This window comes from Copidosoma floridanum, unplaced genomic scaffold (assembly GCF_036245765.1).
Source record: "Copidosoma floridanum isolate Cflo_tuat_1 unplaced genomic scaffold, Cflo_Japanese_pri ptg000024l, whole genome shotgun sequence".
Lineage (NCBI taxonomy): Eukaryota > Metazoa > Arthropoda > Insecta > Hymenoptera > Encyrtidae > Copidosoma > Copidosoma floridanum.
Window position 1 is genome coordinate 12,340,606 of NW_028321901.1, and position 16,749 is coordinate 12,357,354.

Here is a 16,749-nt window from a genome sequence, read left to right on the forward strand (position 1 = left end):
ACTTGCGCTATTATATTTGTTTTAATAATAATTTAACCAGCCAGTGAGTGCTCTGGGTTGTGTGGGGATTGACGCTTGCGTTATTATTCACAGGAGAAACAAGTCTCCCCCTACACTCCTGCTGTAGCTCTGTTTTGATTGGCTTTGGAACTTTTTCAACGGAATGTTCTGATAGCGGTGGGGGTATGCGAAGATCCTCTTTGCCAACTGCGGACAGTGCGGACACCTATCCGCAATGTGAACCCGCCTATTGCGCCGCCCTCGTGACAATCAATGAAACTGACGAGAGGCAGGTAAACAAACTGAAATAACATGTTTGAGATAGGAGCCGTTGAAGAAAAAATTGAATCTCTAATGATGAAACAACCTACGCATTGATGCAGTGTTTCCCAGTGTAAATTTGAAAAACGATCTTACGTACATTGATTTCCAAAGGATAAAAAACAATATTAGAAGTGGAAAGTTGCTTGTCAAATGACTCAGCCACACACTATCATATTTGAGGTTATGCTATTGCCCATTTTACAAGTAACTATCTACTTCTGGCACTGTTTTTTATTCTTTGGAAATTGATGTACGTAGAAGGCTTTTTCAAATTTACACTGGGGAACACTGCCCCAATGCGTAGGCTGTCTTTTTATTAAAAATTCTACTTTCTCTTTAACAGCTCCTATCTCAGACATGTTATTACAGTTTCTTTACCTGCCTCTCTTAAGTGTCATGAATTGCCATGAAGTCGGCGCTACGGGCAGGTTCACATAAGTGAGCGGTGTTGGCAAATGAGGATCTTGATATCTTCGCATACCCCCAGTGCTATCGGAACTTTTCGTTGAAAAAGTTCCGAAGCCAATCAGAGCAGAGCTGTAGCAGGAGTGTAGGGAAAGACTTATTTCTCCAGTGATTCCCGAATAATAACGCCGCGGTCACATGGAGAGCGTATCCGTACCGCGTAACCGTTTGAGCCCATGAGAGGGAGAGAGAGGTTCACGTATTTCACCTCTCTCTCACTCTTATGGGCTCAAACGGTAATGCTGTACGCGTCACGCTTTTCATGTGACCGCGGCCTAAGGCAGTGCTCCTAAGGCTCTGTTCGGAAATGATACGTTGGTTAAGTATTAAGTTGGTACCTACCCCCACCCTGGCTTAACTAACTGACCGTGCGTTCGCACATGTAAACAATAGTTAATCAGCTGATCAAATTTTGGCGCACTTTAAGCGCTTTCAAGTCCTCTCTTTAACCTTAAAAGCCCAACCAAAAACTTAACCAACGTTTCATTTTCGAACAGAGCCTAAATGTGACTGTCAAACTTGCGGGAAATTCAAATTGGCTATATAGAGCAAGACGTGAAACCTCAGACAACTTAATAAAATTTTATACACAATAAGTTAATAAATTAATCCCAAGCTATTTAACCCAATTACCCAACGGACCAATAAGCAGCCTTATGAGTTTGAATGAATGATAAAATTTATTCATTAACAACGCAAGCGCTTATTGGTCACGACAATTATTTATGATGAATAAAATAATAACGCAAGCGCTTATCCCCACACAACCCGGGACACTAACTGGCTGCTTTAATTATTAATAAAACAAATATAATAACGCAAGCGCCTATCCCCACACAACCTGGGGCGCTTACTGAACGCTTTAATTATTTGATTAATAATATAATCACGCAAGCGCCAATCCCCACATTAGATCGGGCGCTCACTGGTCACTTTACATATTTATAATTAATAAAATAATATAACAGGCGCCAATCCCCATACAACCCGAGGTGCTTACTGGCTGCTTTAATTATTAATAAAATAAATATAATAAAGCAAGCACCAATCCTCACATAACTCGGGGTGCTTACTGGTCACTTTGACTATTTATAATTAATAAACTAATAACACAAGCGCTTATACCCACACAACTCGGGGCGCTTACTGGTCGCTTTAATTGTTTATAATAAAAAGAACAATCTAAGCGCCCCATAACGTGTAAGGATTTGCGCTTGCGTTATTATTTTACCTATTATAAATAATCAAGGCGACCAGTAATCGCCCCAGGTTGTATCGGGATTGGCGCTTGCGTTATTATTTTACCTATTATAAATAATCAAGGCGACCAGTAAGTGCTCCAGGTTGTGTGGTGATTAGCGCTTGCGTTATTATATTTGTTTTATTAATAATTAAAGCAGTCAGATAGTGCTCCGGGTTGTGGGGGGTTCCCTGCTTACAACAATCATGCGATCATCGCGCGATTGCCACACGATTATCTTGCGATCATTACGCGATTGACTCGCGACACTCGCGTGAGAAATTGTACGGATTTCTCACGTAACAATTGCGTGATAATCGCACGATTTTCGCAAAATAATTGGAGCCAAAAGTATGCAATGTTTTCACCACTCATCTGTGCACATGCAGTTGAATAATAAAAAGTTAAATAATAACGCAAGCGCTGATCGCCTGATAACCCAGGATGGTGCTTGTGTTTAATTAACATTTTATTACTTAATAGAGTGGCCAGTATGTACCCTGTGTCATCGTGTGATAGGTGCTTGTATTATTATGCAACATTTAGTTATGTTATAGAGAGGCCAGTAAGCGCCCCGAGTCATCGGATAACAGGCGCTTGTGTTATTGCTTAACATTTTGTTATTTAATAGAGAAGTAAGTGAGCGCTCCGGGTCATCGGATGATAGGCGCTTGTGCTGTTAATTAATAATATATGTCGTTTACCAAAGCGACCAGTAAGCGCTGATATATGTCATTAAATAAAGCGACCAGTAAGCGCCCCAGGTCATTGGGTGATGAGCACTTGTGTTATTAATATTACAATTTTTTATTTCCGCGCGTTGTGGGTACCATCTTCGGCAATGCCCCTTCACTTCTGTTTGTTCGGCGGAACGTTCTTCCTTGATCGTATAGCTATACATACGATGTAGTGAAAAAGTTACGATATTTGAATCCGCCTAACTAGTTAGAGCAATGATGCGTAATTACAGCATCAGCAAAATAACCGGATGACACTTGGTAACATTGCAGTGAAAGCGATTTCCAAACCTTTCGTCCATTCAAACTAATGCTCCCCATTCATCGAGAACCGAGATATGGGGCGATAAAAAAAAATTTTTTTTTGCCTGTTAACCGAATCAAACTACGGTTAACAGTAAGATCACATCTAACGTATATTAAACAATATTTTCCAGCCGAAACGTACTGGCTGATTTGAAACACGGAGTTATTTTTTAATAAAATTTTAAAAAATTAAAAAAAATTTTTTTTTTAAATAATTTTCGATGTTGTGTCTCGTTCTACTTGTGCTTTAGCACCGTACAAAAGAACGAGCAGTCTATATTTTTTGTATGTCTATGGTTCTGCTTGGTTTCCTATACATAGTTTATTTGGATAAGAGAGCCAAAAACCGAACAAAAAGTGGCTTGAACAAATCTACAGTAACCGAGTTATTATATTGTATTCTGTAAATTTTTCATTTAATTTCTCGTGATGTCTAGTAATATGTCACATCGATCAGTTACTCCAATTATTAACTTTTTAAGAACACTTCTAAGGGGTGTATGAACTTGTTTTGATAGTATTTATCGAGATTACTATTAACACTAAAATCAAATTACATAATTCAAATTCTTTCAGAAACCTCTTAGGTTGAATTCTTTAAGATACGCTGATGAAATTGCCGCTCGTACTCAGCCTCAACCCATGATTCCCGCTGGACCATATGGGAGAGTAACGAAAATTTATTATTTTCCCAGAGATTCCAGACGAAAAGTCGAGCCCCCTATTTCTGTTGTCAAAAGTCAAGCTTTGTTTGAGTAAGTCTACTTATTATGGGTATATTTATTACTGATGACATTAGTTCTATGACTAGTTATATGGCAATGGGTAAAAAAAATGTTGAACTCACCACTTGTTTTTTATTTACAAAAATGCCTGAATCAGTGTAGTGATACATTCTGAAATTTTGAAACTGTTAGCTGTGATTTATAGCCGTTGTGGAATACCTCGAATTCATTCAAAAAACCTGTAAAGTTTTTGTCAACGGAAAATGTAAAAAAGTTATGAAATCATACAAAATCAGAGTTATTAACTAAGAAATACATTTTACATCTGTCATTGCTGAAAAAAGTGCCAATTAATCTATACATCAAGTAATTTAAGTTGGGTTTGGCTTTTTTATTCTTAAAATACACTTTGCTTGTAGAACATACTTTAGAAGAAAGCAATTCGTTTTGTCACTCAAAAGTTATATAAGATTTTAATTAAAAAATCTTACAAAAAAAGTTATAATATTCATGCAATGTAGCATTGTGACCTAAAACCTTTTAAGAGCATTCTCAAGATCATGTAAAATCACTTTGTTGCTGTAAGTTTTCCGATTTTAAACGTATATTGCTATTATTCAATCAGAAAGATGCACACTAATAACCAAATTAGTACCATTCTTTGAGTTCGACTGGGTGGATATCTTCCTTATCGCTTTTTCGGATTCCTGTCTATGACCATAAGATGGGATTTTAGCTAAGATTTCTTCAAGTGGCCTTACTAAAAAAAAAAAAAAAAAAAAATTAATTTTGCAGTATTTAAAGTTGTCATGTTAGTGATAGCATGTTTTCTAATTTTCAGATGAGATCTCATCCGAAGAAGCACCTGAGAATTAGCGAAATTTATTTTATTTTTACAAATTGACGTTTTTAAAGATGTGTATTTCGATGAACCATCCAAATGGTATCATCAACAAGGCAGCTTTAAATACTGTAAAATATTTATTGGAACGAAGTTTTTTACCGCAGAATAGAATGAGATGTATACCCCCGTGTATTTCCTGTGTATAGACTCCGTGCACCAGAGATGAGTAAAGTGAGATACAAAATATCTCGGTCATATTTTATTGTGGTAAAGAGTTATGTGGAAATTATAGTTGTGCCATATGATCTTTTTTATTACCCAGCCGCAGCTTACACCAATGGTTAGAAAATAAAAAGTTGTCTCGTGCAAGTGCCATTTGCGGCAAGATTAGAATGCATCTTGTACCCGAAAATCGACCTTCAAAAAAATAGACCCCCTACCCCCTACCCGATCTTATCGATGATACTCATCTAAGATAATAGATGATTCATTGTGGATAACATTATAGATAAGAATACAATATCTATATTTTTGGAGGTCGATTTTCGGGTACAAGATGCATTCTAATCTTGCTGCAAATGGCACTTCCACGAGACAACTTTTTATTGGTATAATACACCATTGTAAAATAATAATACAAACTCAGGAATATTTTGAAAAGCATGGTAATTTGCAATTAATGAATATGAAAGACTTATGTTTTATTTCCAAATTTATTATTTTTTCTACATTTTTGTTGATTATAATAAGTAATTAATATAATTATTGTAACTTGAAGTTAAAAAATTGATAAAATTTGTACAATTTGTGATATAATAAAGTATAATATTCGTAAGAAAATTGAGAAAAAAGTAACCTTTTTTTTATTAATTATTGTTTGTAAGACATGCATATTTGGATTACAAAATATTTTTTAACACACGAATAACCTAGCAAGTTTAAATTAATTACAGTTATTGTTATATATAATTTACGAAATCTTTTTAAAAAAGCTCAAAAACCCCTTTTTTTCAAACACTTACCAAAACTGTAAATGCTCAGGCCGTTAGACCTGCTAAGAATAATGATTACATATTGTTTTTACACAAAGGCGTCTATAGATTCACGTACATGCGAATCTCGATGTAAAGATAAAACTTATATCGATATAAACATATACACAAGTATCGAGAAATCTGAAAATGTTTAATCGATTTCAGAAGCTTCGTATTCGTGAGCTTCTTTCAGCGTTCTAGTAGCTAGTAGAGAGGTTAGTAAATTATATTGGGGTGTTTTATAATTTAGTTTTCGTCTGGACGCGACAAAAAGACATATTTTTAGCCCAGACTTAAAAAAAATGGCATAGTTTTCGTCCAGACTAGAAAAAAGGGCACAGTCTTCGTCCTGGCACAAGAAAAGGGCGTAGTCTTCATCCGGACTCAAAAAAAAGGGTATAGTCTTCGCCCAGGACCAAAAACAGGGCATAGTTTTTGTCTGGACTAGAAAAAAGGGCATAGTTTTCGTCTGGGCTTAAAAATAGGGCATAGTCTTTGCCCGGACTCAAAAATAACGGGCATAGTCTTCGTCGGGGACCACAAAAGGGCATAGTTTTCGTCCAGGGCCAATTAGGGCATAGTCTTCGTCCGGGGCGTCAATATAGGCGCACATTTTGGAGACACGTGGAAGGGGTGTACCGAATGTGTGCTTACGAGGAGAGGAGCGGAAACTTCGACTATTGACCAGGTGCAAGTGATGGGAGGGGATAGATGAGTCGACGCCAGCGTGCGTAGTGGCGAAAACAGGAAACCTGGGGTTCCAAATTACTGTCATTTTTGTTTAATTCAGGAAATAACAGTATTTCATCAAATTTACAGATGTTATTATCACGTATGCATAAATAGTTCAGTATTATGAAATTGCAGTTACACATATGTAAAAAAATGAACTAAATGGTGCCAAAAGCGGTTGTAAAATGTTTGAATGCAACAATACGTTAGTTTTGTTCGATTAAGAGGTTCCGAGCCCTCGGAGCGCTCGGAGTACTTCGAACGCTAGCCCGAACACGCGTTCTTGCTCCGAGCGCTCCAACTGCTCCACACGTGCTCTCGGCAAAGGTGACCCAAAAAATCCTTAGTAGTGCCCGATTTACTTGTCATCTAGTGTAAGTAAATTATCTACAGATAAGAGGTTAAAATAATTTATACCTGGTCCTCTTACGGCTTTTTTAAGTTGCCTGATTATGAACACGTGGGGAGCAGTTGGAGCGCTCGGAGCGCTCAGAGCAAGAACGCTTGTTCGGGCTGGAGTTTGGAGCACTCCAAGCGCTCCGAGGGCTCGGAACCTCTTAATCGAACAAATCTATTAATAAAGCCTCGTTAGTTTTCGATCCAGAGCACACTCCCAGAAGCAGATAGCAAAAAGACAGATAAATACGTGAAATAAAACATGATCATTGTGATTTCTATTATTTAAACGTTTATGTAATATGGGTATAAGAAAGTGCTGTGTTGTTCATTGTTACAGTAGCGCAAAGACAAATGGAGTAAAATTACACGAATTTCGATGATTATCCAACTGTAAATAAAGGTAATTTTCATGTGCGTTGCAACGTAGACAATTTTGAAAATAATCTAAATAAAATGTACATGCAGGTTAACTTTGTAGGGAGCTGAAGTTACCAAGGTCTGCCTTATTACGACGGCATTTTTTAAATTGATAACTCCATTACTTTGAAATTCTGTAACATCGCACACATGACTACTTTCAACCAACTGTTTACCTTTTTTAAGGCTTCAGAGTTAAAACAAATCGAGTGTGTGATATCCTTAATGCCTGTTTTTATGATGAAATCCATTATCAAATGAATAAACATACTAATTTTTTGCTAATTAATTGATTATTACTAAAAGTGTGCACGGTGCATGCTGTTGACGTATAATGTGGGTACCAGCGGTTGTATAATTTTGACACCAAGAGTGGCGCTGCATGACATGCACCTGGCCAATAGCTATATACCTGAGCCCACAGCCAAAGCAAGCGACGACACGAGTTTCTCCCTTTTGACTGCAACTGAGTATATGCTATATATATTTAACTGACTATTGCTCTTCCACTCTTGCATCAATGGTGTCCTATTAGTGTGATTCAATTAACTCGTGGAACTAAATGCTCATAATTTTTTGCACAGAATTTGATTTCCAAATTTTTAATTTTTTAATTTTTCCCGTACGTTAATATTTATTTTTAAATCCAGTAATATTTTGAAAAAATATTCAGCAATTTTTTAAGGATGTTAGTTCAGCTATAACCACTAATTGATTATTTTTCCTCATCATAATTGTTACAAACCGTCGGACTAGCTTCGGAGGTTGTCAATGAACATATGCGACTTCAAGAACTGTCTCACCCAAGCTACCGATAGCTATAATAGTTAGGGCTTATGCCGCTGCTCTTTTTGTTTTGCTATCTAAGGATCGATTCCAACTGTCGGCAGTTTTTTTTTTCTTAATGCGATTCATCATTCTGGTTTATTCTTTTTTTATATAAATGTTTTATTTCAATTTATAAATAATGTTACAAACACTTTTTTCCCTATGCGTAGAAATAAATATATTTTGAATACTAAGTCTATGAAGTAATTTGGTAAGCTGATGCTTATTGTTAGCAAAGCCATTTCACAATTCCATACTAATAAAATACTTTCATAGGATATGAGTGTAATTCTTATATTTAAAACTTCCAAGAAATTATGAACATTGCATCCAACGTAAGAGAAAAAATCCGAAGGCACTATAAAACTTACAGAAAACTTACTTATTGTATTGATTAAATACATAATTTTAAGTTTAATTATATAATGTTGATTCTAAACTAAAGTTTTAATTAACGTATGTAGATATCAATACTTAATACCTTTAAAAATTAATCAACAAAAATCTAAACAGTAATGAAGAATAGATTTTGTAGATAGAGATTGATTTTTTGATCAGTAGTTAAAGCTATTTAATTGCGTACTACTATAAATAAGAGCAACTCAGCTGAACTTTATTATTGGTCTAAATTATTGTGACAAACCATCAGCGTCCGTCTACTGTAAATAACTGCATGTTGAAATTTTTATCAGTAAAAATATTTAATAAATACAATAAGAACCATTTTTTCTGATATGAAAAAATTATTTTTAAATCCTCAATCAGGTATATATAACTTAGTTGTAATTTCAGACTGAAAAAAGAATAACATAACAGCATTATGATCAATAATTGAATAAAATTATTTGGCAGGTTTCTAAGGCATAAGAATTTTTCCAATATATGTTATTAATTTGTTAATAATAAAAAATTTATAGTAGTACGCTAAAAAACAGCTTCAACTACTAATCCAAAAATCAATCTCAATCTATAAGATCTGTTTTTCATTACTGGGGCCTTACCGAGCGCTTCGATAGCTCAATGGGAATCGAGTTTGACCACCATAAATCCCGCGGGAAATTCAAAAGTAATTGTATGTGTATGTACTGATGTCAAGACGTAGATCGTGATTTTATCAAAAATAACTTTTGCGGTAAGGCAGTCGATAATGCCGGAAACGCAATCGTACAATTGAAATATAATGGCGTATACACATTATACATGCAAAATTTCGCAAAAAATACGTAAAAAATCATTTATTCAGTAAGTCTATAGAAAGTTTTAGTCAATACAAGTATTTCAGGCAGAATGGATTATAAAACAGGGACTTGTTGTTACCAGGAAATGATTAAAAATTCGCCTCCAGTAATAATGCGACAATGATTAGGCAATACTTCTAATGGACAAAAATAAATACTGGTGTAAGCAGAAAAATTTGTTCATTGTTAGTGTCGTCTTTCATGAATAATTTATTATTTTTAAAAAATGTCAGTCAGAGTTAAAAGTTACCAGAAAAATAAGGAAAAACCAGGAAATCTGTTTAACAGTTGTGATCTCCTGGAGTAATGTTTATGAAAGAATAAAAAAACAAAGATTTAGTAATTTTTGATACTTTTGCTAAAAGTTGAATAATTATTTTTATACTAACCGTTATCGTTGAATTAATAGTAAGTAACTATTATCTCCTGCAATTTTTTAAATTAGTTGGACAAAAAGTGATACTTCGCATTGTTACTGTTACAAAATGGAAAAAAAGACATAGTGTTTAAAAATAATTTGCGTAAAACGATTATGTAAACATGTAATTATAAATATTTTTCAACCGACACCAGTATTTATTTTTGTCCATTAGAAGTATTGCCTAATCATTGTCGATATTATTACTGCAGGCCAATTTTTAATTATTTCCCGGTAACAACAAGCCCCTATTTTATAATCCATTCTGCCTGAAATACTTGTATTGACTGAGACTTTCTATAGACTTACTGAATAAATGTTTTTTTATGCATTTTTTACGAAATTTTGCATTTATAATGTATATACGCCATCATATTTCAATGGTACGATTGCGTTTCCGGCACTATCGACTGCCTTATACCGCAAAAGTTATTTTTGATAAAATCACGATCTACGTCTCAACAGTTGGTACAAACACACACAACTACTTTTGAATTTCCTGCGGGATTTATGACGGTCGATTTATCAAACTCGATTCCTATTGAGCTATCGAAGCGCTCGATTAGACTGATGTTCAGATTTTTGTTGATTAATTTTCAAAGGTATTAAGTTTTGATATCTACATGTGCTATTTAAAACTTTGATATAGAATCAACGTTATATGATCATAGACATGTAAAAAATAAAGACTGCTCGTTCTTATGTACGGTGCCGAAGCACAAGTAAAAGGAGACATAACATCGAACGTGGGTATCCGTCTCACTCGCACATTTCCACCTTTAGCAATGTACGAGAAAGACAGATATCCACGTTCGATGTTGTGTCTCCTTCTACTTGTGCTTCAGCGCCGTATATAAGAACGAGCAGTCTATATTTTTTATATGTCTATGTATATAATTAAACTTAACATTATATATTTAATCAATACAATAAGTATAGCTGCTGTACCTAAAATTTTTTATAACAAAAGACAGAAAATAAATGTTTAGGGAGTTTTGTGTAAGTTTTATAGTGCCTTCGGATTTTTTCTCTTACGTTGGATGCAATGTTCATAATTTCTTGGGAGTTTTAAATATAAGAATTACACTCATATCCTATGAAAGTATTTTATTATTATGGAATTGTGAAATGGCTTTGCTAACAATAAGCATCAGCTTACCAGATTACTTATTAGAATTAGTACTAAAAATATATTTATTTCGACGCATAAGAAAAAAAGTGTTTGTAACATTATTTGTAAATTGAAATAAAACATTTACATAAAAAGAGAATAAACCAGAATGATGAATCGCATTAAGAAAAAAAAACTGTCGACAGTTGGAATCGATCCTTAGATAGCAAAACAAAAAGAGCAGCGGCATAAGCCTTAATTATTTTAGCTATCGGTAGCTTGGGTGAGACAGTTCTTGAAGTTTCATTTGTTCATTGACAACCTCCGAAGCTTGTCGGACGATTTGTAACAATTATGATGAGAAAAAATAAAAAATTATTAGTGGTTATAGCTGAACTAACATCCTTAAAAAATTGCTGAATATTTTTTCAAAATATTACTGGATTTAAAAATAAATATTAACGTACGGGAAAAATTAAAAAATTAAAAATTTGGAAATCAAATTCTGTGCAAAAAATTATGAGCATTTAGTTCCACGAGTTAATTGAATCACACTAATAGGACAACATTGATGCAAGAGCGGGAGAGCAATAGTCAGTTAAATATATATAGCATATACTCAGTTGCAGTCAAAAGGGAGAAACTCGTGTCGTCGCTTGCTTTGGCTGTGGGCTCAGCTATATAGGTATGGTCGACGTTTCTGCTCTTCTCCTCGTAGGCACGCATTTGGTACACCCCTTCCACGAGCCCCCAAAATGTGTGTCTATATGCTCATTTCGACACAAATCCACTCCTCTTCTTGTAGGCGCTCGCTGTTCGATACGAGTCTCGCACTTTCGTAAATGTGCGCCCGGTTCGACGGGCATTTTATTAAGAACTTTTCTTAAAGTCTGATCATCTTAATTAGAATCTTTACCTTCTCAACTTAACGATGATATTTTTTTCAGCATGAGATTGTGCTCTAATTTGTTGTAAAAAAGATGTATATTTCTTTGTTGCTGGTACGTGAAAGCTACATTGCGTGTGTTAGTAGTACTAAGTATGCTCTGTCTCTGTCACTTACTTTACTGACACAGGCAATGTAGCTCACACGTACGAGCAACGTACGAACGTATTTCTCTTTTACAACTTATTAAAGCAAAATATCTTGCTGAAAAAAATATCATCGTAAAGTGAAGGGGTTAAAAATTCTAAGTGAGATAATGTGACTATAAGAAAGGTTCTTGATAAAAATGAAAAAAATTATTGACTTTAGGCAACCATATAACTCCGTGTATTCCATAGACTTATACAAGTAGACTGCTCGACCCAACGAGCTGGCTGACGCCAGTGACGCCACGACTCGAGAGAGAGCGCAATACATACCGTGTCACTTTCTCTTTTTAACCATGAGAGTAGTAGGGAGAGTGCGGAAGGAGGAGAACACCTGATGCCCCGTGCGGAGAGAGAGGCATCTGGTGTTCTCCTCTTCTCGCAGTCTCTCCACTACTCTCATGATTAGAAAGAGAAAGAGATACGGTATGTATTACGCTCTCTCTCTCTAGTCTTGGCTTTAGCCAGCTCGTTGGGCCGCGCAGTCTATTTGTATAGGTCTATGGTGTATTCTCGTAACCACGCGAACTCACCATTCAGTCACAAGTTGGCGCTGGTGTCTTTGTGCACGGAGCCTATTCGCTTCGAGCCAACGCAGATGTTGTGCCCTCTCCAGCCAAAATCAGGTGTTACATCGAGGCTGCGCTCGACGTACCTTTTTTTTTTCTCTCCTCCTCCTCTCCTTATCCTCCTCGTAAAGCCGCGTTTTCGTAGCAAGCTAAATGACATACACGCACACATACACCAAGTACCGAAACTAAGGCTTCGTGACACACAAATAAGGAGAAACCGAGCAAGACAAAGAAGAACTAGTCTACATCTCCCTCCCTCCTTATACGTCGACATCGCCTGATGAAATTTAATAATTTTCTATCCTTTCCCTCTTCTGTGTCCTAACCATTCGTAAATAACCCGACGCGCGAGCCGGGATGTTGATCTACACATCGGCCAGCGTTCATGCAACGCGACTTGACAACAGCATGCTATACTCCTACCACCTTCTTTCTCTAACACTCACATATCCAGAGACGCCAAGCCGAAAAATAACGCGAACTATAATACGACCTAATCCCGATAAGCAAGCACTGGGACCAGTATCGTTACTATATTATATTCTCTAGCGAGTAAGCGTCACCCCAAAACCAAAACAACATATGTAAAGGAAGACGGAAAGCATATAGGAAATCTTTCCCTCTCCCTGCCATGAGATGATGCAGACTAATTCTGAGAACCTATGTGCGTCTCGTCGTCTCTGGCCGTAGTGGCAGTGATAAGGAGGCAAGATCTTCGGCTATATAAGCCCATGGCCTCCTGCACGAGCAGCTCAGTCTCAAAAAAATTCGTTCAATGGTCAGGCCAGCCTGGGTGTATACCTAGAGCAGTAGCCAGACTAAGGGCATACGACCTGGAGAACCCGGTCGATGCATTCAACGGTCAGGCCAGCTTGGTAAACCACCGAGAGTAGTAGCCAGACAGGAATACACGACCTGGAGAATCCGGTCGAAGCCTATTCGTGACCTGGAGAATCTGGTCCACAATTTCAATTTAAATTATATCGGGCCACCCGGATCTTGCCTCGAGAGCCACTTATATTCCCCCTTTGTTTCTTTTTAATAAAAGTAAGTAACAATACTTTTTAAACTTAATTCTCATATATCCCCTAATAGTTTTTTTTTCTTCTCTTCGTAAAACCCACTTTGCGTGCCGTTCAATCCGGATATTAATGGCCAAGCAGGTGGTGGAAAAATTTTTAATTCAAAAAAAATTTTAATTTAAAAAATCAAGCAACGCTAAGTTGTGTGCCGGTTGGTGCAAATGCCGATGGCCAAACAACTAGCCTCCATTTTAAAAAAAAATCAATCAAGCAACGCTAAGTTGTGTGCCGGTTGGTGCAAATGCCGATGGCCAAACAACTAGCCTCCATTTAAAAAAAAATCAATCAAGCAACGCTAAGTTGTGTGCCGGTTGGTGCAGATGCCGATGGCCAAACAACTAGCCTCCAATTAAAAATCAAGCAACGCTAAGTTGTGTGCCGGTTGGTGCAAATGCCGATGGCCAAACAACTAGTCTCCAATTAAAAATCAAGCAACGCTAAGTTGTGTGCCGGTTGGTGCAAATGCCGATGGCCAAACAACTAGCCTCCATTTAAAAAAAAAAATCAATCAAGCAACGCTAAGTTGTGTGCCGGTTGGTGCAAATGCCGATGGCCAAACAACTAGTCTCCAATTAAAAATCAAGCAACGCTAAGTTACGTGCCGTGGGTACAAATACCGATGGCCAAGTAGCTAGCTAACCCTTCTCTAATCATCTACCCTGTTCCTACCCTAGTGCCTCGTCTTCAACCCTTGCTGTCGTGTCCCCAGGCTATTGAGCGAAAGCTTAGGCCTAAATACAGAATTTACTATTACGCCGTCTTCGACGTAACAGAGAATAATTTTTGGAGGCTCCGGAGGGATAGATAGTGTTAGGGTCGCCGTAGCGACGACGTAGAGCACTTGTGCAACAGAGGAAGTTAAAATTTCCAAAAGGAATTTTTTTTTTTTTTATCTATAAAAGGATTAGGACGAAAAGAATCAATTAGTTGACCCCCTTTTTATTTTTATTTGTATGTGTGTGAATTCAAGTTTTTTTTTCTTTTCTTAATTAAGTGAGCCTTCAACTCACCGAAGCTGCTAAAAGACGGATCGAACAGGCGCCGTCAGAAGCAGATAAGAGAAAAATTATACGATATATAAAGAAACAACAGAGGTGGACCCTGAACAAACGAAACAGAAAATTACTTGGGGCCTATCAAAAGAGAGGAGAGTCCCGGGAACCATCCAAGAGAAATCCGGACTTACCAGTACCGCTGTGGCCAAAAGAAGAGAGTGTCGCGGTGAAATCAAGTCATCGCAGAAAGCGATCTTCCCGGCCCAAAATTATCAGCGACGTTATTTTACCTACGACATCGCACATAAAGGCAATATATCCACCAGCACTAAGAAGGACGTCACACGATCCAAACGCTTATGATCCTGACTATCCGGAGATAGTCACAGCTGCTGATCGCGAAATAGAAGCGATCTCACAACAGCAAACGCCCTTACCCGACCGTCTGCAGCAGCTAATATACGATCCGGAACCTGCTCGTAAACAACCGGAACGCCCAGTGACGCCGGGCAAATGGTATGTGAGCGGGAATACAAGTGCAGGTGCGAGTGCGAGTGAGAGTGTGCAACAATAAAAAAAAAAAAAAAAAAAAAGGGGAACTCACACACAGAAAAACTAAAGTGATTTGAGTGTAGTTTTAAAATAATAATAAGTGAAATGTCCTTAAAAAAGGGAAACATTTAGAAATAAATACAGTAAATAAGCGCATTTCTTGTGTTAAAAAAAAAAAAAAAAAAAAAAAAAAAAAAACCATAGATTAATTTGCTTTAAATAATAACAAGTTTTACAAAAATACAAAAATACAGCTTTGGTTATTCTTTTTATTTGTGGTGCAGGCGGGCTACTAGATTTGACTCTGAAGTGACGCGACTCTAGTGCATTCATTTGCGCAGAGGCGTATCGAGTAAGCTAAGTCCCTGTGCATTCAATTGCACGGGCTGGCCGTCTCTACGCAACGCCTCCCTTAGGAGTTCAAATTGGAAGCTTGTACGCTCCAAGTAACACCTCATCTCTATAATACACTGAATACTATATTTTTTTTTTTTTTTTTTTTTTTATCAGTAATTTCTCTTTTCCTTTTTCTTCTTTTTTTTTTTTTCAATTCTGTCTAATGAAGAGTCGAAGGGCAGGAAAACACAGGAGGCGATTTTTAGAAAATGCACGGCTAATAAACGGGTCAGTTTCAAATCAGAGGACGGTCCAGAGCACCGCCTCAACTCAAACTGATAAAAACATATCAATTAATAAAGGCGACTACAAAATATTGCAGCCTCGCCACCAAGGGCCCATACCCGTAGCCGTAGTAGCACCATTGCCTAACCCGAATCTACCAGCGCTCGACCAAGTTGCTCAATTACGCGCGATACAACGCATGCCCATACATGTTCTAGATATTATCGAACTCGAATAAAAGATTTCAACTAGGAATTATTAAAATAGTATAAATATTACTAATAAATTAGAAGCATAAAACATTCGGTATTTTAAGCATACTAACTCTTGTAAGGATAAAGGGCCACTAAGCCCGCACCTGTATAACTAAAGTAGTAAAGAGATAAAGGCAAGCCTTGTATAAGAGCTAGAGAGAAGAAAAAGAGAAATAACTGTCAGCAACGACCGAACAGAGATTCTAAAATATTATCTCAAGGTCAGGGACCGTTACGGCCAGACAAGAAGTCAAGGGCTTTTAAAGGAAATAAGAGCGAGGAAACATACGAGAGCTCTCGTCTTGACAATAGGCCTCTATACGTACAAATACGTTGACCGCGGAAAATTCTCACATAGTTATGCTCGAAATTGACGATATCATCGAATTAGAGATCGAAATTGAAAGGGTAGAGCGAAAAACTCGCAAAAATTCATCGTTAATTTTTATGCACGCTGACAAACTTGTCGAATTCGAGGAAAAATTAGATATTTTAGACACTTTTGACAAAGACCGCTGGGCTACTGTCGCCTCCCTGTGCAATCAAGTAAAAGCCCTGCAAACGTACATCAAAACCTTACACCGAGTCTTGGAAAAAAATCGAAGTGATAAAAGGGATACGGATTTCGACGAACTGAGTGATTTATTCGCACAAATGCATATAGAGTAAATAACACTCAGCGTTTGGATTATGTCACGTGTAAACACGAGCCTTACGGCATTTGAGAAGGCCGCTTTCAATTTGGACTATTCAGCAGCTATCA

The 16,749-nt window shown here is 36.9% G+C and overlaps 1 protein-coding gene across 2 annotated transcripts in view; it reads left to right on the forward strand.

Moving 5' to 3' along the window:
• The first annotated feature begins 3,398 nt into the window (after nucleotides 1-3,398).
• Nucleotides 3,399-16,749, forward strand: part of LOC106636388 (NADH dehydrogenase [ubiquinone] 1 alpha subcomplex subunit 7) — a 110,788-nt gene continuing 97,437 nt past the window's right edge. For both annotated transcript variants that reach the window (XR_016293219.1, XM_014348777.3), the window contains exons 1-2: nucleotides 3,399-3,570; nucleotides 3,649-3,827. Coding sequence is in view for 1 of the 2 variants with exons in the window: in XM_014348777.3 (XP_014204263.2) it covers nucleotides 3,502-3,570; nucleotides 3,649-3,827 (248 nt within the window). In the remaining variant the exon portion in view is untranslated. The remainder of the gene's footprint in view (nucleotides 3,571-3,648; nucleotides 3,828-16,749) is intronic.